The sequence below is a fragment of the Lactuca saligna genome, chromosome 7 (assembly GCF_052625555.1).
Source record: "Lactuca saligna cultivar CGN05327 chromosome 7, ASM5262555v1, whole genome shotgun sequence".
NCBI classification, from domain to species: Eukaryota; Viridiplantae; Streptophyta; class Magnoliopsida; order Asterales; family Asteraceae; genus Lactuca; species Lactuca saligna.
In genome coordinates this window covers 91,270,519-91,297,911 of record NC_136423.1, presented here as the reverse complement: position 1 = coordinate 91,297,911, position 27,393 = coordinate 91,270,519, and the positions used below count along the sequence as shown (strand labels likewise).

Genomic DNA, 27,393 nt, shown 5'->3' with positions numbered 1-27,393 from the left:
GAACACTATGGCTAATAGATCCTTCTCCGTGGTAGAGTAGTTGCTTTGGGCATTGTCTAGTGTCCTTGATGCATAATAGATCACATGGGAGGCTCTCCCATTCTTTTGACCCAAAACGGCGCCAATCGCATAGTTGCTTGCATCACACATGATCTCAAAAGGGAGATCCCAATTTGGTGCTTGCATGATGGGAGCGGATGTAAGCAACTCTTTGAGCTTGTCAAAAGCTTCTTTGCACGCCTCATTGAACTCGAAATCGACCTCCTTTTGCAAGAGTTGGCACATTGGTCTTGTTATCTTTGAAAAATCCTTGATGAACCTTCGGTAGAAACCTGCATGGCCCAGAAAAGAACGAACTTCCCGAACACAAGTCGGGTAAGGTAAGCTTTGAATAACATCAATTTTGGCCTTATCTACCTCAATTCCTTTTTTAGACACAATGTGACCCAAAATGAGACCTTGACTCACCATGAAATGACATTTCTCAAAATTCAAAACCAAGTTTGTTTCAATGCATCTGTTTAAAATTTTTGTGAGATTAGTCAAACATTCTTGAAAAGAGTTGCCATGTACCGTGAAATCATCCATAAAAACCTCAATTATGTTTTCAACATAATCCGAAAAGATACTAACCATACAACGTTGGAAAGTGGCCGGGGCGTTACACAATCCAAATGGCATTCTCCGGTATGCAAAAGTACCAAATGGGCATGTAAATGTTGTCTTTTCTTGGTCTTCCGGTGCCACCGGGATTTGGTGAAAACCAGAGTACCCGTCAAGACAACAATAATGGGATTTCCCGGCCAACCTTTCTAACATTTGGTCAATGAAAGGCAATGGGAAATGATCTTTTCGTGTGCTCGCATTGAGTTTGCGGTAGTCAATACATACTCTCCACCCGTTTTGCACACGGGTGGGGACCCTCATACCTTTGTTGTTCTCGACCACCGTGATTCCCGTCTTCTTTGGAACGACTTGCACCGGACTCACCCACTTGCTATCCGAGATTGGATAGATCATCCCCGCATCAAGAAGCTTTAATATCTCTTTCTTCACGACTTCCATCATTGGTGGATTTAGCCTTCTTTGTGCGTCTCTACTTGGCTTGCATTCATCCTCCATTAAGATCTTGTGCATACAAGTGGAGGGGCTCAAACCCTTGATATCCGCAATCATCCAACCCATGGCTTCTTTATGCTCCTTCAACACCTTGAGGAGTTGCTCTTCTTCAAATTCGGTTAAATGAGTTGAGATGATAACCGGAAGGGTTTCATTCTTTCCTAAGTAGGCATACTTCAAGTGTTGAGGTAAGACCTTTAATTCCAATTCGGGTGGTTGAACAAGGGATGGAGACAATTTTGTATGAGTTTGGGACAATTCAATTTGCTTGACATCTAATCTTGTGGATTTTTTCATTTCCATTTTATTTACCAACTGCTCAACTTTCGGATCCAAAGAATAAAGCTTTAATTGCTCGGCTAGCTTCCCACAATCGAATCCTTTGCTTAAGATCATCTCCAACATATCACCGTTAGATAACTCAAACAATTATTGAGTAATTGGCTCAACAACATCAACAAAGTACAAAGATGAAACATCACTAGGATATCTCATGGCATCATAAATATTAAAACTTATTGTTTCACCATCAAACTCCATTGTCAAACTTCCCGCATACACATCGATCTTTTTCCTAGCCGTCTTCAAAAACGGTCTCCCAAGCAAGATTAGAGCCGATTTGGAAGACACTTGCTCATCTAGATCAATCACATAGAAATCCGCCGGGAAGACTAATTGGTTCACTTGCACTAGGACATCTTCTAAAACACCTCTAGGAAAGACACTTGATTTATCCGCAAGAGAGATTATGACACCGGTTTCACTTAAGGGTCCGACATTTAATGATTCATACACTGAATAGGGCATGACATTGATAGAAGCACCAAGATCAAGCATAGCACTACTAAAAGTGACATCTCCAATCTTGCAAGGAACCGTGAACATTCCGGGATCTTTGCATTTGGGTGGAAGTTTCCTTTGTAAAACCGCGGATGCGTTTTCATTCATCAAAATTTTCTCATTTCCCTTCAACTTCCTCTTGTTGGTACAAAGTTCTTTTAAGAACTTTGCATATCTCGGGATTTGCTTGATTGCATCAAGTAGAGGGATGTTTACTTCCACCTTTCGGAAGGTGTCCAAAATCTCTTTCTCCTCCATATTCTTCTTTGAAGTTGCAAGTCGAGAGGGGAATGGTGGTTGAGTGGCTATTGGTGTTACTAGAGGGATGGACTTCTTTGGAACTCCGGCTTGTGCATCGTTCTTGACTGTAGGTTCTTCAATGGGAATGATCTCTATTTCTTCCTCTTCTTCCCTTGGCTTCTTCTTTGAACTACTTTCTCCGACTTGCTTGCCACTTCTCAAGGTCACCACATTGACATTTGGGTTCTTTTCGGTTTGAGAAGGGAGTTTACCACAGGATTCCAACTTGCTTATGGACGTAACTATATCTTCCATTTGTGCTTCAAGGTTGGAGATACTAGTCCTTGTCTCTTTTTGGAATTGTTGGGTACTAGTGGCTAGATATTTGACAATGTCTTCAAGAGACATTCCGGAGCTACTTGGTTGAGATTGAGGAGATTGTTGATGATGATGTGGAGGGTGCGTTTTGGATTGATAGTGTGGTTGTTGATGTTGGTATTGAGGTTGTGGTGGTGGATAAGATGGTCTAACCAATGCATTGTGAGGTAATGGTCTTGGGTTGTAGCTTCCATTGGGATTTGGTTTCCAACTTGAATTATATGCATTTTGGTACCCGGATGGTTTGTTGTGGTAGTTTTGGAATTCTCCCGTGGCATTCACATGCTCCGCATCTTCTTGAAGGATGGGACACATATCCGTAGGATGTCCCATGGTTGCACATATTCCACAAACCATCACTTGTGGAGTTTGTCCCATGGCTAGCTTTTGGACGACGGATGTTAGATCTTTTATTTGAGACTCAAGATTCGATGTTCCCACTTCATTAACTTTGTGTTGTGTGTCTCTCTTCATGTCTTGGCGAGGGCCAAAATGTTGTGAATTTGCGGCTATGGTGTTGAAAAGTTGTCTTGTTTGTTGTGCGGTTTTACTAAAGACATCTCCACCACTTGAGGCATCAACTACTCTTCTCTCCATCGGCAACAATCCCTCATAGAAGTGTTGAATGAGGAGTTGTTCCGGAATTTGGTGTTGTGGGCAACTATAGCACAAGTTGTTGAACCTCTCCCAATAATCATGGAAAGTCTCATTTTGACCTTGGCGGATTCCACAAATCTCATTTCGAAGACTTGAGACTCTTGAGGCGGGATAAAACTTGTCAAGGAAAGCTCTTGCCATGTCGGTCCATGAGTTGATCGACCCCGGTGGAAGATAGAATAACCAATCTTTTGCTCTATCGGCCAATGAAAAGGGGAATGCCCTTAGCTTGATTTGGTCATCGTTTGACCCTTGTGGCTTCATGCTAGTGCAAATAATGTGGAACATCTTCAAATGCTTATGAGGGTCTTCATTCTCCAATCCATGGAAAGTCGGTAGGAGATGGACTAAACTTGACTTCAACTCCGAGCCTCCTTCCAAAACTGAGTAATTGATACCGGTTGGAGTTTGTGTAACATCGGTCTCCATCATTTGCCTCAAAGTTCTTTCGGGAACTTCTCCTCCGTCCGCCATTTCAATTGGTTCAATAATGGGTGGATTCTGTTGTAGGGGTGGTGTTTCGGGAATTTCTTGGCGAAGGTCGGGACTAGAATCGGGCTCTATGTCGCTTAATGAAGCGGTTTTGACCTCCGGATCCCCGTGAGGATTAGAAGTTTGACCACGTTCAATTCGCTTTTCCTTCGCCAAACGCCTTGCTTCTTTTTCGATTTCTGGATTGTAAATCAAGTCACCTGTACGCTGAGATCTGGGCATAAAGAAACAAATTGATTAAAAATAAACCAATCCCCGGCAACGGCGCCAAAAATTTGGTGGTTGTCGAGGCCAACACAAATAATAACCCTAATTATTACACACTAAAATAGTGTATAGTGGTAAAGGGATCGAATCCACGGAGACTGGTTCAATTTGATAACTCTATGAAAAATCTCTTTGTAAAATACTTGGAATATGACAATAAATTAAAAATGGGGGTTTTGGTGTTTTGAAATACTTGAAACAAACTAGAATTAACTATGATTTAAATAGACAATTGCAACAAAAATAAGAATTTGATGTAAAATCAATAAGGGAAAGATGGTTGACTTAAAGTTTTCTCACTTTGACTTTTGATGAACATATCATTAGAATTCAATGGTGCAATACTTGTTTTAAATCCTCAATTTGGCTATAGTAATCCAAGGAGCTTGAGATTACCTAGACTTTTCTTAATTGTTGAAATGGCTAGAGAAGCTCATAACAATTTCCTTAGTCAAAGTCACTAATTCCAAATAGCATGTAATTAGTGAAAGTCAACTAGCATTAAGAACCAAAAAGTCACCAAATCCAAGAGGGGTCAAATGCTTTCACCACCATGTTGGAGGAAATGTTTTTATGATTGTGTGAAGCAAAAACAACACAAAAATCATTTGTTGCTTGCTAATTTGAGGATCCTTTACTTAATCAAGAAATTAGCCAACTAATCACCACAAACACATTTAAACTCATGAACTAAAACATACAAGTAATGATAAGATGTTAAAACACAAAACATTTCCATAAAGATTCAAGAACATGTTCATGGATTCTTCAACATTCAACAAAAGTTCAAAGGATTAACCAAAAGTCAACCAAGTAATTGGCTCAACAACATCAACTGACGGTGAACAATTACAAGTTCTAGATTTTCACCATGGAATTAACGATATTCACTTTCGTGGTTTGTAACTCGAAATCTCATTTTTTTTGTGTGTTCTTTATGAAGTGTTCTATTACCAAGTCACTTCTTCCCAAAGGATACCATTTTATTTTTGTATGAGATTTCAAAGTTTTATCTAGTCACCAAAATAAATCCGAACCTACTCATTCAACTGACTACACTGGTCACACGAGTTCTTCATCTGACATTTGTTCTTATATCAATTTCGTTGTCTGGTTGGAGAGTTATCCACCCAATGAGCCAAAATAAAAGAAGCCTTTCAGGGTTTCTTATAAAAATTTTGATTGTATTTCAATGGGAAACCACACAGACACTTCTTAGTCTCTCTTGACTTCGAAGGAAGAAATCTTTACCCACGATTAACTGTTTTATGTCTTCGTACAGACATCGCAAAATTCCCAAATATACTTTTTTTGTTTCTTTATCTTTGACACTCTTGCATAAAGATCCTAGTGATCTTCCAAAAGTCTTGTTTGTGGTTATTTATAATTTATTTCATGTTCGTAGTTTAACCTAAGCTTTCTAAATGTGAAGGTTCATAATAGTTGGACAAAGAATATTTAACTGCGAAAGATAGATGTTGACGAGGCAAGTTCTGATGATAAGAATTCAAACGGGCACGTGCAGAATTTGAAACGGCTAGCTATTTTTCTTCCGCATGATGCACGGGTCTAACACCTATAGCTGTCAATTCGTGCTTTTTCAGGCAACGGTTTAGTACTCGATGCATTCTCTCTCCGGATTTCCCTCATAAATCGAATACTGTATAAAGGTTTTAACAGTTCCTCTCACATTATCACTTTCAAAATCTTCTCAAAAGATATTCTACTAATAAAAATGCTCTGTATTGTTCATCATCTTCCTCAAATTTTCAACAATGGCGACTTCATCATCAGTTCAAGATCAAACTGTCCAATCTTCTCTTATAACTGTCAAAACGAATCAAAATCTTCTTATCGATCTGGATCCTTGCAAATATGATTCATATCTTCTATCAATAATCGAGTGTCTCAAATATTCGCCACTGGTTCATGCTCTAACCAAAATGGAGGATGTTCTGATGTCTCTTCTATCCAGGGCATATTCTTCTACAAGCTACATCATGGAGGAGAACAAAATTATCTTTGATATTCACGATCAGAAAACTTCCATCACCAAAACCAGATTCTGTTCACTTCTAGGGCTTCCACAATCAGAGGACATGATCAATCTAGAAACGATCTCCAGTGCTGCTCTCCTGGAGATGTTATATTAAATAGGATACAAGGAGACTCTGTCTACACTCTAGAAATTTCGCAAACCTACTTCCTCCTCAATGGAATGCCTTATTCACTATTCTGCTCAAAAGCTTTTCTAAAAGGATTACGGGATCTGATTGTGCAAGTAAGTTATTCATGACCCTCCTTTATGGTCTCTATACAGGGATGAATATAGACTTTGGATCAGTTCTATGGGCTCAGCTTATTCATAGTACTATCTCAACCTCTCGTCACACTGAGATTTCTTGCGCAAGGTTTTGGTCCCTGATTGTTCGCAGGGCAATTGTCAAACAAAACATCCCAACGATGCAGGATATCCTTGCTTTCACGATTTCCACCCTTCATACAACATGGATAATTGTTGCCGATGCTTCAAAATTCTCATTCATTGGATCTATTCTAGAGGTCATGTTTCGGGATGTCCCTGCATCAAGTAAGATTTTGGAAGGGTTTCGCAAGCCCACACCTTCGGGGTTTCGTCCACTAACTCCATATATGCAAGCTGCTATTGATGTTGTTGATAAACCGAAGAAAGGAGGCAAGGGATCTAAGAAAGGTGAAAAGAAAATTGTTACTAAAGAAGGTCCATCAGGTGCTACAAAACCTTCATCTAAAAAGCGAAAGGCACCAGCAGCATCTTTTGCTTCTACTCCAAAAAGAAGAAAGCACCCGGCTCGCAAACGAAAAACTCCTACACCATCAGCACGCGAAGAGTCAGATTTCGAGACTGATTCAAATGTTCGAATTGAAGAAACTCAACTAGTTCGTAATGAGGAGCCGACTGCGAACCCAGAGCCTTTAGTTCACAATACAGAGGGTACTACGAACCAAGAGGTAAACCAATATGTTCCTTCTCCTCCTCCTTCACCAAAAACAACCTCAACCCCTATCATAATTGTTCCCTGTCCCCCTCCTGTTACCTAATCTCAACCTACAACTATTCATTTCTCCATACCAATCTTATCTGATTCAACCACAACACCCATTACTTCAACGAACCCTGAAGTCACGGTCAACATATCTGATACGGGGGCTACAACTTCATTCTTCTCTATCTATGTTTCTTCATCCATCTCTCCCATTCGCAATGATGATCCAGATATGGTCTTTGGAGATGATGGTGATAATGATGATCTTGGCGGATTCACTTATAGTCCATTTCATATCCGAACTGAAAGTGAAGATTAAGCCACAGTTCCCAAAGGGTAGCTTAAATCAATTAACGAGAAACTTGACCAACAGCTTCTTTCCTCCAAGTCTTCTTCCTCTGACGCCTATTCAAAAGCCACAGTTGAGTCATTGTTTGAGTGCATAACGAAACAACATGTTGCAAATGCTGCAAAGATGAACGCAGCAGTTTCGAAATCTGCTGATGTCCGCAAATCCACGACCCAAAAATTCAATAAACTAATCTCTAAAACGACTACTTTCATGGAGAATTACATAACCACCTACAACAACAACATTGCCTTTACGAATGAAGCTCTTCAGAACTTGGGAGCAATGTTCAAAACTGAGAAGATCAACTTAGAGAAAATTCATACTGGATTGCAGCAAGACCATGCATCGTTTTAAACATATCCCACTTCGCAAATAACAAAGCTTCAGGATGATTTGGCGATGGAAAGTAGAGTCATGGATACCCTGGCCAAAAAGACAGAGAAGGTCAAAGTTTTAGATCAAAGCTTCAACAGTCTGAGAAACAGGTCAAGGATTTGCTATCTGAGATGGCAGTTGTGCGAAGCTGCATTACGGATGTCACTGGTTTGCTCTCAGATATCATTGAGACCAACGACTCAATGATTTCCATTACTGTTCGCAAACACATGGTTGAAAAGCTGATCCTAGTCTTCGCAATGTTGTATCGTCTGCAGGGTGTTTCTCCTCAATCGTCTGATCCGAAACAAGGGGAGAAAGTGGATCCAAAGTTAAACCTCCCAAAGTCCCTGTCAAGCTTGTTATCAAGAAAGAGCCTAGGGGCAAGGAAAATTTGATCGAAGAAGAGCCCATAATCGATGATGATGAAGACGAAGAGCCTGATGAAGCTGAACTTAAAAGGCGGAAGGCTCGTGATGCTGAATTGAATGAAACACAACGAATTGTCAAGGAAGCTGGGGAAAAAGAAAGGGCAGATAAGGAAGCTTATGCCACTCTCAAAAGCAAAATGCTATTATTTCCAAAGTGGACCTTGAAGAAGATTCAGCATGATGTTGTGGAGCTACCTAGTCAATATTGGTTGGATCCCATTGCGTCCTTTGATCGTCAAAATTCTCAGGATTCACAACTTGATCTTCCAATCACTCCAAAAGCATTCAGGTTTCGTGCTTTTGTGAAGGTTGCGAATTCTCCTTTCACGGATAGTAGTGTCGATCAATTGTTGTTCTCCATCTACTTAAAGCACATGAATCCCCAGTACGAAACATGGAGTGCATACAAGATAGTTGATGTGAAGGTCACTGGGCCGATCTAGGTTGAAAGCTTCCCCAATGTAAAGTTTAAAGTAGTGAGAGGATCAGCTTGTCAAGCCTACGAATTCACCCTCTTCGACTTGCCTTGTTTGAATCCTAATGATTGGATCGTACTTTACAACATATTGCTGAGAGAGAAAGAGAAGTATGAGCTTGTAATGTCCCATCTCCAACTAATGATCAAGTCTTATATTCAAGAGGTTGGATCGATGGATGTGGATATTATCACTGTTTTGAAGAAGAATTCGACTGTCGTTCCTAAGGAAGCTCTGAAAGACTTCGAGAAATTAAAGGAAGGGAAGATATACAAGGAAGGATGGTTCGTAGTGATCAGTCCAGAGAACGAACAGAAGCTGGCTTTCGCAAGTCTTACTTCTATCTCGAAGACAAACATCTATACAACACTACCTGTCTGGAATTTATATTGGACCTGATCACTAAGTTCAAGGGCAACCACAAGGATGACGTCAAGTGCTTTTTTGATATGATATTGTGGTACATCCATGTTCGCAAGACGCTAATGAGCTTTATTCCAAAAATCTTCAAAGTGCAGAAGCGAATCACTGGATGATAATGGGCTACAAACTCAATTGACGCAAAAGGGGGGGGGGGGGGGGGGGGGATTGTTGAATATTAAGTGTTGCATCATTGGAATTTATTATTAGTCCTTTTTGTAAACGGTTTGGGCATGTCCTCCCATATTTAATTCTAGGGTTAGAGTATATATTGTGCATGCATGCATCTTATTTTAGTTAATTGTTTTGATTGATCTTGTAACCCTAACACGTCTCTACAGTTGAAATTCTTCATCAAGTTCATCTGAGGCGTGACTTTTAATCATTCAACATTTATCTGATTATCTTCGTGTTCTTTATTTACCTATTTGAATCTTGTCGATCATGAAGGATTTTAATCCCATCAACGATCTTTTAAAATTTTATTTTAAACAATCTATATGAGAGGTGTTACATACACCCTCCATTTCTCCTATATAATATAGGCAAAATTACTAATCTAGCCTAAAACACTAATTACCTATCTAAAAATAGCCAAAAAATACATTAGCCAAAAGTAGCCTACGAAATAGTAGATTGGTCAGGGTTAACTACGGTCAACACTACAAAACTACTCTTTTGTGGCAATGGGTTACTGTTTTCCGGCTCGTCTACTCTTTCGCGGTCCATTGACTCATAGTATATAATGTATAATTTTTCCAAATTAGGTTATTTGATTATTATTTTCTTGGTTTTACCTACTTTTTTCTCTCAATTGAGCACCCGAAGAACAACGAAGTACGTCTATTTTTTTATCAAAATTTTACTGTATTGTTGATTAGGGTTAGTTTTTGTATATGGGAATACCTCTTTTTAAGAAAATAAAATAAAATAAATAAAAAATAAAACCGTAGGCTTCATATGAAGCCTACGGTTTTTTTTTTTTTTTAATTTGTTGTAACCTCGTAAGCCATCGTATTGAAGTTATGATTTCATGATTTTTTCTTTCAAAAAACTTTAAAAAAAATTAACGAAACCATAGGTTCTTGAGAACAAATTGTAGGTTTCCAAAAAAAAACCTATGGTTTTACAAGTTCAAAATGAAAAAAAAAAAAAATTAATACTCATCACGAAACAGTAGTCCACTCTAATTACCTACGGTTTCGTGGGTTACTTTTGGATAATTCCTAATTTTTAGTTAAAAATAATTAATTACTTCTTCAATTAGACTAGATTAGTAATTGTCTTTATAATTTATTTGTTATTAACAGAAACCGTTAATAACATCTAAAATGCTACAAAGTTCAAGAAAAATTATAAACACTTGAAATGGCAACTTGTCATAAAGTTTACACAAAAAAAAAACTTGGTTTAATGCTCTTGCATCTTGATCTCGGCTTATCAAACCGTGAGTAACAAAGGTATGTACTTGAAATGGTCCCATTGTCAATATTCCACATAAAAACAAATGAGAAGATTAACCTTACGCGAGATGATAGGACCGAAAAGGATAGAGAGTAGACAAAGAATAGATGGGAGAGCAACGAATTAGGGAGTGTTTGGATAGGAAAAAAAAGAAATGTTTATTGCTTATTCCCGTAATAAGCTAATTTAAGTGTTTAGATAAAATCCAGCTTATTAGGTTAAATAAGCTAATTTTAATAAGCATCTATTCTCATGCTTATTGCTTATTGTTTATTTCCACCTCAAATAAGGTAAAGCAATAAGCTAAATATCTAATCCAAACACCTCCTTAATAGAGAGTAATAGAGAGTAGTAAAAACTATAGGTCACCAATAGAGCAACCTGGCCATGGGGGGTTTAGGATCCAAATTTTTTCATTATATATTTTTATTTAAAAATACAAAATTATAATAAAGATAAGAACATTTTTTCTTATTCGTTCCGGATCTTTAAGAATATTTTATTTTTCAGGACCAACCTTGAACCTAACGACCGCCCACGGCCCAAAATTTCAATAAATCTTAGCACAAATCATAAAAATGTAAGCCAAACTCCGACGCAACAAATTGGGGAGGAAGATGTGATTAAGATGACAAGAGGAGGTAATCATCGAGAAAAAATAAGAAATGAATATTTTTAAAGTTATTGAGGCAAATCAAAAAAAGAATGTCTTAATTCTACATATTAGTTCTTAAAACCACACATTATGCAACTTTTTGTTTTATTTATACTCAGGTAAATTATTTTCTAAAATACATCTAGTTTCACTAGGAAGTGTTGATTGTTTCCTAAATTTTACTTTTATTTGACATTTTTACAAAATTTCCAAAATCCAATCCTAGTAAAGCTAATTATGTTCGTAAGGGCGAATTGATACTTACAAATTTTTTGACATATTCTACGGAGAAGCATAATGGGTAAGAATATAGATGTTTATTGTATGTGATATATGGTGTCACTCTATTTTCTGTTATTTAATTAAATATATGTTTTTGGCTAAGTATATTTCATGTACTAAAAAGTGCATCTTGATATAATTTTAATCAAGTTATTCTTTTACCCTTAATATAGCATATAGCATATAAGCTATTTTACCCTCAATTGTATTTAAATTTGTCGGTAGGTGTCGTCCTATATTTGCAATTGATATTGATGTATAATTTTTATACTTTACAGAGGAAGTGTCAGTTTTGTAAATTCTAGTGGTAAAAGAAATAACTAATAAACGTTTAAGTCTCAACTTCTAGTTGTAAGTTTTCATTTTATATGTTTATTAGGACGAGAAACATATGATAAGGTGATGAATCTTTGGGTATTAGCTTTGCAGACCATTTAGAAAAGAGTTTTGTCTTAAAATGGCTATCAACACCATCAATTTGACAGAATTAGTTGCTACTAAAGATTAACAATAATTGTTTAACAAAAGTCACTAAAGCAAATTACAACTGACTTTTGAGTTGTATGAAATTTGACAAATACCCAAGATCGTTTTTTAAAGAGAAGGGAAGTGATATTGAATCTCTATTTTCTATTTTTAGATAAAACGTTTTTATAATTAATTGCTTTTTTTAACAAATCCTGTTCATTTAGAGTCAAGTAGTCGCTGAAAATTACGAAGAAGACCAAGTTTCCCGTAGGATGCTCCTTTGCTCCTACTCTTCAGGGTTGAGGCGCATTTTCAAATCCCACCAAAACCAATCCTTTTCATAAATGTTCGTTGAGTCCGTAAATTCATTATAAGTTTATAACCACAAAGTTGATATAATCATTTGTTGCATTTCTTTCATCCAAAGGTTACGTGTCCGACTCTATTAAGCTCATTTTTTTTAAGTTTAATTCAAAGTAAGACTGGAAATCCATTAAGTCGTTTTAAGTCTTATCAAAAATATAAATTTAATCTGTTTCAGTATTGTCATTTTCTATGTAACAAAAACAAAAAAGAAGAGCATATTCCCATTTTCGGACAAAAACAACCAAACAGAGCTATTACACAGAACTGCTTTATATGCTCAAAATATCATACACCGAAACGAATTTTAACAGTAAAAATAAAAACTATCATATATCATCATCGCAAACCAAAACCATAAACAAATAAAACCATCTTAAACCTACTGCACCATTTTACAACAAAAACTAAACCCTAATACCACCCTATTCCAATTCCAACCTCCAACACCGGAATCACGGAACATACCTCAGAATCGATCGTTTCTTATGCGTCCTCCATGTCGGCAAATCCCCATCATCCACCCCAACATTCTCACTTTTCGGCGACCTCACCCTCTTCAACCCGGACCCAGACGCGGACCCACGTTCCACGATCCCCTCGCTCACAATTTTCACTTCCACCCCCTCATCTTCAACACTATTACGACTCACATCCCTCCTGGGTTTACTTTTACCGACCTGATCCCCTCCATGCTCAACAGCTTTGATCCACTGCATTTCGCTAAGTGTATCAGCATACACGACCTCTTTTCTACGTCTTTTTCCAGAGAGATGAGCAGTCTCGTAATCAAAGCCTTTGCCTCTCATGTCTTTTGGGTTGTCGGGTTTTGTGTAGGCCCAATCAGGTACTTCGTGGTCTTCCATAAGGCGGGTGCGGTATCGCTCTTTTTGTTTTCTTTCATCGTCCATTTTTTCAAACAGCCAGAATTCTTCGTCGGATCGTGCGGTTAAACGGTTGATTTCTCGCTCACTTGGTACGTCTGTTCCCAGTGAACTTGTGCCTCTTCGCATCACTTCTTTCAGCATCTCTCGCCTATCTTGAGCTGTAATAATAACATTTACACCATATGTATTATATAAACCATAATAACAACATACTTTATACTTATATTTGTTTTAGTATCAAGTCAAAAAGAAACAGAAACTGACCAGTAGAAGTGGTATTAAACAACCCGGCCTGAATGACTTTGGCATCAATCCCCATCTTCTGTTTAGCGCGTTCCAATATCACCTCTTCAACGGACCCCACGCTGACCAAAACAAAAACCCGAACTTCCTTCTTTTGACCAATTCGATGGGCGCGATCCTCCGCCTGCTGGTCCATCTGAGGATTCCAATCACTATCAAAAATAATGACGGTATCCGCTGTCTGTAAATTAAGCCCAAGCCCTCCAGCTCTCGTGCTCAATAGAAACATGAAAAAAGGGGAATCAGGAGCATTGAATTGCTTCAACAATGTGCCTCTTTCTTCTGTTTTTGTTGAGCCATCGAGCCTGAGGTATTTGAATTCGTGAAGTTGGAGATAGACTTCGAGAATGTCCATGAGACGGGTCATTTGCGAGAAAAGGAGAACCCGGTGACCCGCTCGGTGGAGTTTTGGGAGTAAGCGGTCGAGGAGCTCGAATTTTCCGGATGCACGCACGATTTCTTCTTTTCGCCAGATGTTGTATTCGCCCACGAATAAGTACGGATGGTTGCAACATTTTCTCAGTTGCATTGACAGATTCTGCAAACTTTTCGATTTACCACTTCCTGAAAATTACAAGAAATAGCAATGTACTTTCATTTACTTGTGTGTTGGAGAATCATAAATAAATATGGAAGGTGCTATTTCTTGCAGTTACTCTTTGGTTAACTTGTAAACAGAAACAAGTTTAATGAAAGAAATAGCAATGTAAGGCAAGGTCATTAATTTGTTTGTTATAGCATTCTACTTTCATTTCTTCCTATTACAACATTATACTTTGAAATTTTTACCCGGTTATAGCAGTGTCATCAAAATACAAAGTAACTTCATTGTGATTATTATTATTGAGTAGATTTTTCAAAGTACAATTTCCTAACAAGAAATAAAATATTTGAAAGTACAAGTGGGTATTTGAAAGTATAAGATAATGGCACATTAATCAAGTAAATTCGAATTCGAAAGTATAAGATAATGGCACATTAAAATATTTGCATTTAGCTCAAAATAAAGAATAAGATAATGGCACATTAATCAAATAAATTCGAATTCGGTCGTAAAAAGGGACACCTTTAATAACACGAAAGAGAACTACTTCCTTTTGGAGTTCTTATATAGTTTATTATTTTATTAATCTTGGATTTCTGTGCAAGAAGGGAAAAAGTTACTAACCAGTATCCATTCCAACCCTCCCAACATCAGTAACTTGCTGATAGTATACTTTCTGCCATGCTGACATGTCACATTTAAGTATGACCTGTGTTTTCTGTGGAAGATACTTCTCCACCTCATCTTTCTTCCTTCTCAAAATAAATGGCCTTATAACCTGGATTTTGTTGCATATATAAACAAATTAAGACACAAGAACAGTATATAGAGCAAAAAAAAAAACTATGCTTTCATTCATTTGGTTATTATAGAAAGAAAAAAACACAAGAGTATACATTAAAACTGGGTAGATGTAGATTTTTCAAAATATAATGTTGTAATAGAAAGAAATGAAGATGAAAGTAGGTTGTTATTTCTTGCATTTAATCCAAAACTTACCTGGTGTAGACGACGAATGATGAGAAGCTCTTCTTCATCTGTTAAAGAAACATCACATCTATCTGCAAATGGTGCATTAAACCACTCCTCGAAATTCTCAACTGAATTAAAAATGGTTGGAAGGAGAAAATTTAGTAGGGCCCACAGTTCTTGTAAACTATTCTGTATTGGAGTGCCAGTTAACAAAAGTCTCCGTCGGATTTGGTAGCTGCAAAATATTGTTTAATCAGTCAAACACGGTTTTAATGTTATTTGCATATATACTATAAAGAACTTTTTAAATCAAGAAACTAATCAGAAAACTTATAAATTACTTACTATATCTATCCAACAATATTGTCTTTATTGGAAAAGAGAGATTGTGATATCATACTATTAGTCATTGTGACATCTCTTATAAAAGGATATAAGAAATGTGGTGAGAGAATAAAATCTAAGGAGACAATTAATATTTACAGATAGGGTAAAACAAAGAAATGCATAACGTGCTTTTACGGTTTCACTAAACTTTTTTTAGCCCCTCAACTTTCTTTTGTAGTTATTAAAACCTTTACATTTTTGTTTTATATTTACTTCTTGAAAATACCTAAATTTACCGAAACGACGAGTTTTGGCAAGTAAAAATTTACACACGTTTGAATAAGACATATTGAGGGTTATTAGTCACTACAAAAGAAAGTTGAGAGATTTAATCGATTAAGTTGTGAACATATGTTGTGCTTTTCTATACTTTTTCCCTTTTTTAACATTTACTTTTGTATCATTAATCAAAATATTGTGTAGTTTATTAAAATGTATATAAATAAATCAAAAGAAAGCAAAAAAGTTAATTTTAAGAATAAAAAATTATCAATGTTAAATTATTATCACTAACAAGTTAAAAAAAAAAAAAAAAAAGTGTTACATTTTTAACAACAAATTTTTCAAAACAGGTGAATTAATTTCAGTGAAAATTAAGGAAGTGTTTTGTCGGGTTCAATGCTTGAGCTGGATCCGGATCTCTTGTACCTACTTATGTCATTGTTACATAAAACTTTTAAATAATTTAACATTAATCTTGTTTCTTATTTATCAAAAGTAATTCCAAAGGTCCCACCTTGTTTTGTTTCAACCGAAAAATTCATATTTGGATGTGTCAAATACGCTAATCTTTTATATGTGATTGCTAACATAACTTTTATGATTGTTAACTAATTGTAAAAGTAAGTTAATAAATTACAATAGTAAACAAACGCTAACGGAAAATGCAGAAGAGCATAGCATACTTTTACCAAGTTATTGATTAAAGCCCTCAACGTTTTCTTAGCGACTAAACCCTTGCACTTTATTTGTGTTATTCAGCAACGTTTGAATAACTCAAAAAAAGTATAAAGATTTAATCACAATATGAAATGTTGAGGGACTAAATCAACAAAAAAGGTAAAAGTTGATTGTGTTTTTTCCAGCATACCCGGAGACAAGAGTCTTTGCAAGAACAGATTCAGCATTCTTTAACCGATGTCCTTCATCAACAACCATGTAAAACCAAGGAATTTTCTTCAAAAATGCTTTGTCTCTCATTATAAGATCATAGTGAGTGATCAACACATTAAACTTTCCTTCCGACAACTCTTCTCTCATTGCTTTTCTCTCATCAAGACGCCCATCATAAAGAAAAGCACCAATACTGCAACAAAAATGAAAACTATTCGAAAAAAAAACCAAAAAGAAAATCAATTGATATAAATGATGGTTTAAATTTACCTAGGAGCCCAAGTTGAAAATTCATTTATCCAATTTGGTAATACAGCTTTTGGAGCTACAATCAAGTGAGGACCAGAGACACCTTTGTTTTCCATGAGATATGCAATCAAGGAGATGGTTTGAATTGTCTTCCCCAATCCCATTTCATCAGCTAATATTCCATTCAGATTGTTGTTAAATAAAGATAACATCCATTGAAGCCCTTCTAGTTGATAGGGTCTTAGTTCTCCACCCTGAAGTGTTGCTGGTTGCTCTGTTACCTGTAAAAAAAATGCATCCCAACCACAAAATACTAAATACCATTAGCTAATATCTCATTCAGGTCTTTTACACAGATGAAGATCAAGAGCCTTTTTGCATACCTTCTCCTGAATTGAATGGATGACTGAATTATATTGTCGTTGTCCTTCAAGTAAGTCAGAGGTCTTTACTCCATTATCAAGTTTAGCCTCGATTAAATCAACATCCACATCAAGCTGTGATTCATCAGGAGTACCAATCTTTGAAGCAGATGATGATTCAGTCAACTCTGCTTCTGGAGCATTCAGAGGTTCAATTCCATCATGTTCAGCATCTTTTTGACGCCTAACAGCAGCTCCTAAACGCACAAGAAGATCATTTGTTTTCCCTAAAAGCATAGTCAACCTTTCATTCTTGCTTTCCTCAACCATTCTCATGTAAGCTTCCTGATCATCTGACTTTAAAGCTTGGAACCTCAGTTTCTCTTGCCTAGTAGCACGCTGCCTTTGCCTTCCATGCCATGCCTAATTATAACAACAACACAAAAAACATAACCTGTAATTTGCTACATATTCTTAAACAAACCATTACTTTCATGAGCATTATTGCAGATAAAAGAAAACAAAATAAGCTCAATACACTTTGATAGAAACAGGATAGAAGCATATAGGGAAATAATTTACATACCTGAACAGCATCATTCCTTTGTTTCCTACGTTTTTGAGAGGCCTGAACTTGCAACTGGAGTTCCCTTATTGCATTAAGTATTTCTGCAAAGAATTTCCTCTTCCTAGTTTCTACTCTATTCTTTTCTTCCTCCTCTAATTTCGTTAGTCTCTGCAGCAAATGATGTTAAAAGAAGCATAAGTATTAAACCAATAACATCTTTTTCCAAAAACAGACAAAGAAAACATCCATCAAGATTAAAGATTTACCTCAGCATCTCGTTTCTTCTTGAGATGGTTGTCTGAATCAACAGCAAAAGCATCTCCCACACCATAAGAAGGCCGAGACAACCGCATCATGCCCCAATCAAAGAGTTGCTTCTCAGGATACACACAATTTAAGCACAGCATGTACTCTGAGCTCACATTTGACCTCACTTTTTTTTGCAACTCAGCAAGCTGTAATGTAAGATATGTGTCAACATACTTCGGTTTATTTGTTTATTATATAGCATTCTACTTCCATTTGTCTATTACAGTTTTCTTATCAACACATTGTACTTTAAAAAATCTATCCAATTATACTATGGATTTCTTTTTCTAATTACAACATTGTACTTGAAAAAATCTACTGAAGTACAATGTTGTAGTAGAAAAAGATGCAAGTAGAATGATATGATAAGGAAATAGATGAAAGTACATACTTGTTTCTTGCATTTAACCCATTAATTGTTAATCTTTAGATACAAAAGAGAATATGGAAAAACAAGATGTTATAAACTACAGTCTACCTTAAGTCCATAGAGTTCAAGCAAACACTTTGACTGAAGGTCTTCACCTCTGCTTGTAGGTAATTCTAAATTCATGATAAAGAAACAAATGAGTAAAGTTAAAGGATATCTACTAACAAATTCACCTGCCATTAAATATTCATGTAGAAATGTAAAAAAGACATCAAATAAAGCTCTAGGGTGTTGGTTTACAGAGCATTAGGACTCTAATTCCTTACAAAGATTAGAAAATAGGCCAAATGCAAAAATCAAGTTTATGCTGCCAAAAAGAAACTGCATTTAACTACACAGAGATTACCAAGCAATCTGAATATTTCTCTACAATGTTAAAGTATAATAAAAATGCTTCTTATAGCAACCTTCAAGTTGTGTCAAACGATTTTGGATGTGGCTCTCGATCCGTTTTTTCCTTGTTTCTGCCATTTCAGAACCTGTTATGTGATTAGATCGATGTTTGACCAAAGCCTCCTCAAGGTCTGCCATTAAATCTCCTCCATTTGGGAATGGAGATTTATTCTGTAATGATATCAAAAAGTTAGGCAGACACACCATGTAATAGTTATAAGTAGAACATATTTTACTCGGTAAATTCTCCTAAACATAAACAGTAGACCATAGGTCTAAACCTAAAACTGAAATTACATATCCATTGAACATAGGTAGCCCAAAGATGCTTTCTAAACCACGCACAGATCAAAAGCTACAACGCAGTTCATGTAGACAAACAGAAAAGTAGAATTCAACTAGAGAGAATTGCACTGAGATTATTACAACTGAGCATACCATGATTAGCCCTAAGCTGTCAATTACAATAAAACAGCACAGCCTACTGGTCGAACCAAAATGGGGCAAAAAATTCAAGTAAAAAGATCAAAAAGAGCTCAAAATTGAAGTAAGGGAAGAATTATAAAGAAGCATACAACCTAAACCTGTACAATTTTCCAATCAACAAGAGTAAATTCGCAAACCGACCCAAGTCCAAGCATCGATTTCAATCAAAAACATATATAATTAGCCCTATTCTGCCGATTAAACAACAAATCGTCCTAACAAAACAATCCGAAATACGATAAAATCCAAGAAGCAGTTATAATAAGAGAAACAGCACCACGAAAGAATTACAAAAGAGAACTCACAGGCGATGAAGCTTCATCGACTTGTTTGTCGCAGTCAGATCCACCTGCGGCGGTGGCGTCAACACCAGCGTCGGCATCTTCGGAGGCGGCGGCGGTGTAGATGGAAGAGACGGCATCGAAAACATCAGGGGGGAGAGGGAGATTGCGAGAGAGGAAACTAAGAGCACAAATCAGAGTCTTGGTGTTGTCTATATGATCTTCTGGCAACGATGAAGAGCTCTGCTGCCTCTCCAAGACCTGAGCACTCATGGCGGGAGGCACCCACAACCCCGTTTGCTCCTTATTTTTTCAAATTTGTTGGGTTTTTTCAAAAATTTACCAAAAATTGGAGGCAAGGGGGTTGTTGTCGTGTTAGTATGCGGAATTATGCTTCAAAGAATTATTGGTTCTGTGCTGAACGCATAAAAACTCTCTTTCCCTTTGCCTGCCCAAGTAACCCTCGCTGCCCCGTTGCACCTTTGGTTGTCTATCTACCGATGCTCACAGGAAGTTACGAAAATACCCTTGTAATGCGTAGATTACGAAAATATCCTTTCGATTCTTCCACTAATTACGAGAATCTCCTTGGAATACTTTACCAGTATACCCTTGTCATGCTTAGATGGAATCACGGAACTATTTGCCGCCTCTGTCAACTAAAATTTAACAATCTCTTCTTGAAAAACTATGCATGTCAAGTATTTTCGATTAAAGTATCTCTTGGTTTAAATAAGAAAACCAATAATTGTTTAATAAAAAAAAAAAATTGTAAAGGGTAAAGTATAATTTATATATACATAAAAGCTTAAAAAGTTTGATATATTATTCTCTTTCTTACTCAGACAATGAACTTTTCCCTCTTTGTTTTTGGGACACCGATTTTTCATTCTGCTTCTTTTCTCTACGCATCTCGGCTCTTTTCTTCTTCTTATCTTTAATTTTGCCGACTAACTGCTCGGTCGCCCAATCATATTTATTCTGCTTTTCTTCTCCTTTCTCTTTCGTTATGCAATCGTCTTTTGCAACCTCCGTTTCTTGCATGCACTACCATCTCACCAATATTATAATATGATTGGTTATGTACAACACTCTCAAATAACCTAACAAAACAAACAACACAGTGCCAACTGCGCATGAAATTCCCTCTGGTTAAAATAATAACACAAAAAACTAACAAGATAATTGTACACAAAAAACTAACAAGATAATTGTACACAGATTTTTAATTGATAATTGAATATTGCATATGAAACAAACTAAACGAATTACTTATAAGAGGTGAAGATAAGCTTCATTCCTAGGGCTGTAAACGAACTGAACGTTCGGCGAACCGTTCGTGAACTGTTCGGCGGGAAGTTCGTTTATGTTCATTTATTTAATAAATGAACGAACATGAACAAAAATTATCGTTCGTTTAGTTAAATGAACGAACATGAACAATGGTCTCGTTCGTTCATTTATGTTCGTGAACGTTCGTTTATAATGTTTGTTTAAGTTCGTTGATGTTCGTTCGTTTAAGTTTATTTATATTCATCTATATTCAATTATTTTTTATTATATTGCTATATTATATGTTCGTTTATGTTTATATATGTTCAATTGTGTTTTTTTATCTTTGTTCGTTTATGTTTGTTCGTTTATGTTCGTTTAGTATGTTCACGAACATAAATGAACGAACATGAACAAAGTGATTTGTTAAACGAACGAACATGAACAAGAAAATCTCGTTCGTTTATCCGTTCGTGTTCGTTCGGCTAACTTAAACGACCGAACATGAACAAGACCTTGTTCGTGTTCGTTTGGTTCGTTTACAACCCTATTCATTCCTTAAGTCTCGGAGATCATGATTGATTAGGATAAGATTCAAAAATCAGTTATCTAAATTAAATCTTAAAACTTAAAGTTTTTTAAAATAAAGAATAAACAAAAATATAGTTTTGAGGCCTTAAACAATATTCAAAAATCAGTTATCTAAATTAAATCTTAAAATATAATGTTTTTAAAAATAAATAATAAACAAAAAAAACATAGTTTCGAGGCCTTAAATGATCCAGAATGACCAAAAAACACCACACGTCATGGTAAAGCGATGAGTTATTCTAATTGGCCTATTTTACATTTCGTGTGTCAGTTTCGTCCAAATTCGAGTTGCCGAATCATTTCGTCGGATTTGATGTTGATGTCATCACATTTCCATTCATAAAAGTGTTGACATTATCAAATCATGCATTATAATTTGTACCACATGCATCACCATCCTTCTTTTGAAAAGACTTAGCATTGAGTCTGCTTCATCATTTGAATTCCTAACAAAAGGTGACAAGTTTGCAACATTAAAGCTAGCCAACACATTGTAATGACTCGTCAACTTGATCTTGTAAGCATTGTCGTTGATTTTCTGCAAAACATGAAAAAGCCATCAACATTATTGGAAGTATATCCATAGTCACAACAAGTTTGTAATATTACTATTAATGACAATGTCCTTTTGGGTTACACGTAATAAGTCATTTAAGCTTTATTTAACAAAAGAGAGAAAATAAGGGTCTTAAGGGTCTAAAGTGAAAGATGTGAAATTCAAATCTATAAGGGTAATTATCTAGTGACTAAGCTATTATCCAAAAAGGAAACCAAAAACCCTAATTCTATAAATATAGGAATAGGCCAGACAATAAGGGTTGCTAGAAGTAACCTAAATCGTCCCCTTTCTCTTCATCATTCTCCTTCGGTTTCTTGTTCCCCAAGCAAGTCAAAGCAAAACCCTAGTTTTCTAGGGTTTGTGTTAAAAGTTTGTTCACAAGCAAAGAAAGTGTCAAGCATTGCAAGGTCTTTTTCTTGGGTGTGATCACTAAAGAGGAATTCCAATTTGGATTCTTTAGATCCACACATCACATCAACAACAAGAGAAATCAAAGGCTTTAAGAGTATGATTCTTTGTTTTCCTCTATATATGTTAAGTTCAGTGTGCTTTAAGTCAAAAGTAATTGGATAGAATTATGGGGCTCTCAATACCTCCGTGCACATATAAAGATCACTAAAATCGAGTTCAGAACAAAGAAGTTATATTGTAACACCCTGATTTCCATTTAATTATTTAATAAAATAGTATAAGTATAAATAAAATTAATAATAATAAAAAAATAAATAAATGATTTTAATATAAGCATTTAGTTATTTAGGGATTTGTAATTATTTTTTTGAAGAAGGGTGGAAATTGCTAACTTAAAAACCTTGTGTCGCAAAAGAAATTGTTTTGAGGGTAGAAAATGCCATTATGGACAATTTTAAGGGCTAAACTGAAGATTCAGAATTTCCAGCCTTGTGATCAATGGGCATAGGACTTATTTGACCCTCTATTAGCATGGACTCCATTTAATTAAGTATTTTAAGCATTTGAACCCAAAACCTATATGGCATCATCCATTATGTGTGTGAGTGTGTGTCGTATTTAACCCTTGGCCGAGAAGAAGAAAGAAGCGGGAAAAGAAGAAGGAATGAGGGTGGGGTCAACTATGGTGATAGGAGGAAGAGGGATTTCTTGGTTATGCCCATTGGTTCGAGTAAGTTTCATATTTCATTCAATTTCTTCTTTCCTTTCTTTGGTGTTATGTGCAATTTTCGGAACAACCATTTGTCCCGAACTTCCAAACCTGTTTATGTAAAATAGAAGCCGAATTAGATAAAATCACTAGAGATAAAAGTTATGGAAATTGTGTCTACTTTCCAGGGATATCTGATTCGAAAGATTTGGAGTTAAGGCTGAGGAGTTATGGCCAAAACACTAAACATGTGTCAAAATGTCCAAAACCCTAGAAATTTATCTTTTAAGCAATGTACTTTGAAGTGTGGGATTAGAATTTTTATTGGATTTTTTACTCAATGAGTTGTCACTACTGTTAATGACTTGTTTCCAGAATATAAGTCACTTTGGTTTAAGTCTTAATGGGTTAAGGAACTAAATAACCCAAACTAATCAAAGCTGGAATTGCTAGAAAAATGACTAATTTGTCCCTGTCTTTGAAAGATCATATATCAGTCATGGAAAACTCTTTTTGGTCGAAATTAGTGCACAAAGTTTCATATGTGAGTTCCTCACTACACCATGTTGTGTTATATCTTCTTTACATTAGCTCGTGTGTGCTATGTATTGTATTATGTATGTGAATATTACTAGGCGGGGTAGAGTCTAGTGGTTTGCCTCACGTATTGAGGATTATGCATGCTAGGACTCAGTGCATCCGAGTGGGGATCGAGCGTAGCCAATGTGTCCCAAAGGCTCAACGAACTGAGTAAAGGGGGTCGGGCATGGCCAATATGTCCAATGGGTTCGGGTACGGGGGATCGGGTTTAGCTAATGTGTCCTAAGGGCTCGATGTACTGAATACGGGGGATCGGGCCTAGCCAATGTGTCCCAGTAGGTGTTTTTCTGTTACTGATTCGTTCTTTGACATGCATGCATGGTTTTGTCTTTGATGCCGATTGTATTCATGTATTAGTGCACAAAGTTTCATATGTGAGTTCCTCACTACACCATGTTGTGTTATATCTTCTTTACATTAGCTCGTGTGTGCTATGTATTGTATTATGTATGTGAATATTACTAGGCGGGGTAGATTCTAGTGGTTTGCCTCACATATTGAGGATTATGCATGCTAGGACTCAGTGCATCCGAGTGGGGATCGAGCGTAGCCAATGTGTCCCAAAGGCTCAACGAACTGAGTAAGGGGGATCGGGCAAGGCCAATGTGTCCAATGGGTTCGGGTACGGGGGATCGGGTTTAGCTAATGTGTCCCAAGGGCTCGATGTACTGAATACGGGGGATCGGGCCTAGCCAATGTGTCCCAGTAGGTGTTTGTCTGTTACTGATTCGTTCTTTGACATGCATGCGTGGTTTTGTCTTTGATGCCGATTGTATTCATGTATAAGGGTAAGGATTATATAATATGATATTGTGTATGTGTGGAATTCACTAAGCTTTGTGCTTACCCTTTTTCCCTTAAAAATACAATTTCAGGTACACAGGATGGTCGGGTATGATTGTACACACTGGCTTGAGGCGTGTTTTTGGAATTAATATTGAATTTGTTGTCTTTTCATAAATTTTAGAATTATAACTAATAATGTTTGGAAACATAATTGATCTTGGGGTTTGGTATTTCATTTGTTTTGAATAAAATATATTAAATGGATGATTTATGTTGTTTTAAAAAGTTCAAATTTATTGAAATTTTTGGGATGTTACATATATGGTCACTTGGTGGAGTGAAGAATGCATGCAAGAGTTCTTTTTACTCCATACATAAAGAAAGATGGGTTTTTGGTCATTTCTCAACTTAAGGTTTTAGGTCTTGGAAGTTTGTGGTTTTATAATGGATTAAGTTGGAAACTTTATCCATTTAGACATCATGTTGATTTAGATATGAAAGTAAAGGGCTTGGACTTATTAGATTAAGTCGAGAAATATGCATTCTTGGACATTTTTAGACTTCAAATTTATATATTGCTTGATTGGAGTGTCTTAATGGGTAAAGTTGGAAACTTTATCCATTAAGACATTGTTGAGGACCAAATATAGAAATTTGGGGTTTTGACTAAATGGATTGAGTCTTTTCACTTTATGAGAAGGCCTGAATTCGATGCACCCTTCCCTGGTGCGGCGTGCTTTTTAGGGTTTTCTGAGTCAGGTCTATTCTAGCCGAGATACCCAATCATTTTGTCTTATAGTGGTCGCGGGGTGCCATTATAAAGCATGGCACGCCCATCTAATTAAGATTTGTCTTTTTTTACCAGTTTGATTTTTGGTCAAACTTTGGTAGAATTGAGTATTTGACTCAGGTCCACTCTCGGATTGGCATTAGGTAGCTTGGGTTGTCAGTCTCGGTTTGGCAATTTTTACCTTCGCGTTGGTCGTTGACTTTTTGACCGGTTTGATTTTTACTCATAAAGAAAGATGGGTTTTTGGTCATTTCTTAACTTAAGGTTTTAGATCTTGGAAGTTTGTGGTTTTATAATGGATAAAATTGGAAACTTTATCCATTTAGACATCATGTTAATCTAGAAATGAAAGTAAAAGGCTTGGACTTATTAGATTAAGTCGAGAAAGATGTATTCTTTGACTTTTTGAGACTTAAATTTTATATATTGCTTGATTAGAGTATCTTAATGGGTAAAGTTGAAAACTTTATCCATTAAGACATTATTAAGGACCAAATCTAGAAATTTGGGGTTTTAACTAAATGGATTGAGTCTTTTCACTTTGTGAGAAGGCTTGAACTCGGCGTACCCTTCCCTGGCGTAGGGTTTTCTAAGTCAGGTATGCTCTAGCCGAGATACCTAGATATTTTGTCTTATAGTGGTCGTGGGGTACCATTATAAAGCATGGCACACCCATCTGGTTAAGATTTTTCTTTTTTACCAGTTTGACTTTTGGTTAAACTTTGGTAGAATTGAGTATTTGACTAAGGTTCGGTCTCGATTTGGCATTAGGTAGCTTGGGTTAGTTATTCGGTTGTTGAGGTTCCTATTAAGCTTATGTTGAGTAGTTTAGATTATTTTTCTCCCTATAATATGTATTGTACTATGGATCCTTTGTATGTTAGGATGTTGATAAGTTGAAGTGATATGTTAGGTCGGTAGATATGTTAATACTTACATGTGATTGTTTGGTAATTGTTTGTTTATTTGTATATGTCGAGATATTATAGGTGGGTTAAGGTTAGTCCAGTCGTGTACTTAAGGCTAAGACACCCCAGTCGGTCTAACTTTACATTGAAGTCCTAAAAGGGGCAATCCAACTTTACACTGAAGGCCCAAAGGAGTGGTCCAACTTTGTGTTGAAGGCCCTAGAGGCGGCCCAACCCTATGATGTAGGCCTTGTGTGCATGCATTATATGTGTATTGTTTTGTAAGGTATTTTGAAGAACTCACTAAGCTTTGGCTTACAATTATGGATTAAATGTTTTTTAGGTACTTTATTAGTTCGTGGGAAGGCGAATGCGTGAATTTACACACCCATTAGGAAATTAATGATTTGAGATTTTGTGATACTTTTCTTTTTAACTATGATTTTGAACTTCGAGTTACGAACAAAGGTTTTTTTTGCCTTGGACATATATTTATGAAAATGTGTATGTATTCTAGTTTAAAAATGAAAAAAAATATTCTAAAAATTGGGACATTACACGTGTACACGTTGTTTCCATAAACAAAATTTATATGTTTTTGTTTTGAGTGTGCATTGGTCACTTTTATGCATAGACTCAAATTATTGTGATTTAGAAGTTAAATCATGATTAAAAAAGGTTTCATTTTCATGTAAATCAAAGGTTTTACAAATGCTAGTTATCTCTTTATTTATAATTCAATTGTATAATTGTGTGATATAGTTTTGTAGATGATCTATTGAATGTGATATCATATAAACGATTGTATGTAGACTTGCTTTCAATTTATGGTTTTTGGCTTAACTCAATAATATAAATATTGTAATCCAAGTTCAAAGTAATTGTTGTTCTGAATTGTTTGGATCAAGTGACACCTTCCTTTACCTATACCTATGTTGTGTTGATTGTGTTGGCTTTTTGGTTTGTATTTTTTATGGCATGTGTGTCACTTTCTCCTTCTATATTGTATTGTTTTTTCCTTTAAAGTGTAATGTAATTTGTTAGCAAAATGTATTAAAATAGAAAAATGTAATAAATTTGAAGACCAAAGAGTTCAAGCTAAGGGTCATAGAGATTGGAGTCTCAAGAAGTTCGACCTTGCGTCAAGAGATGGTGATTGAGAAAATGGGAGCTTTCAA

The 27,393-nt window shown here is 36.1% G+C and overlaps 1 protein-coding gene across 1 annotated transcript; it reads right to left on the bottom strand.

The window, feature by feature from the left end:
* Window positions 1–12,562: 12,562 nt before the first annotated feature.
* LOC145004472 (putative ATP-dependent DNA helicase CHR12) lies at window positions 12,563–20,053 on the bottom strand. Its single transcript, XM_078963405.1, has 12 exons — window positions 19,614–20,053; window positions 18,837–18,993; window positions 18,478–18,542; window positions 17,957–18,145; window positions 17,709–17,858; window positions 17,144–17,545; window positions 16,782–17,041; window positions 16,489–16,704; window positions 15,039–15,246; window positions 14,664–14,817; window positions 13,457–14,059; window positions 12,563–13,350 (listed from the first exon to the last, which is right to left on the bottom strand). The coding sequence occupies exons 1-12, from the start codon at window positions 19,860–19,862 to the stop codon at window positions 12,761–12,763; spliced, it is 3,243 nt and encodes a 1,080-aa protein (XP_078819531.1). The 5' UTR covers window positions 19,863–20,053; the 3' UTR covers window positions 12,563–12,760.
* Window positions 20,054–27,393: the final 7,340 nt, after the last annotated feature.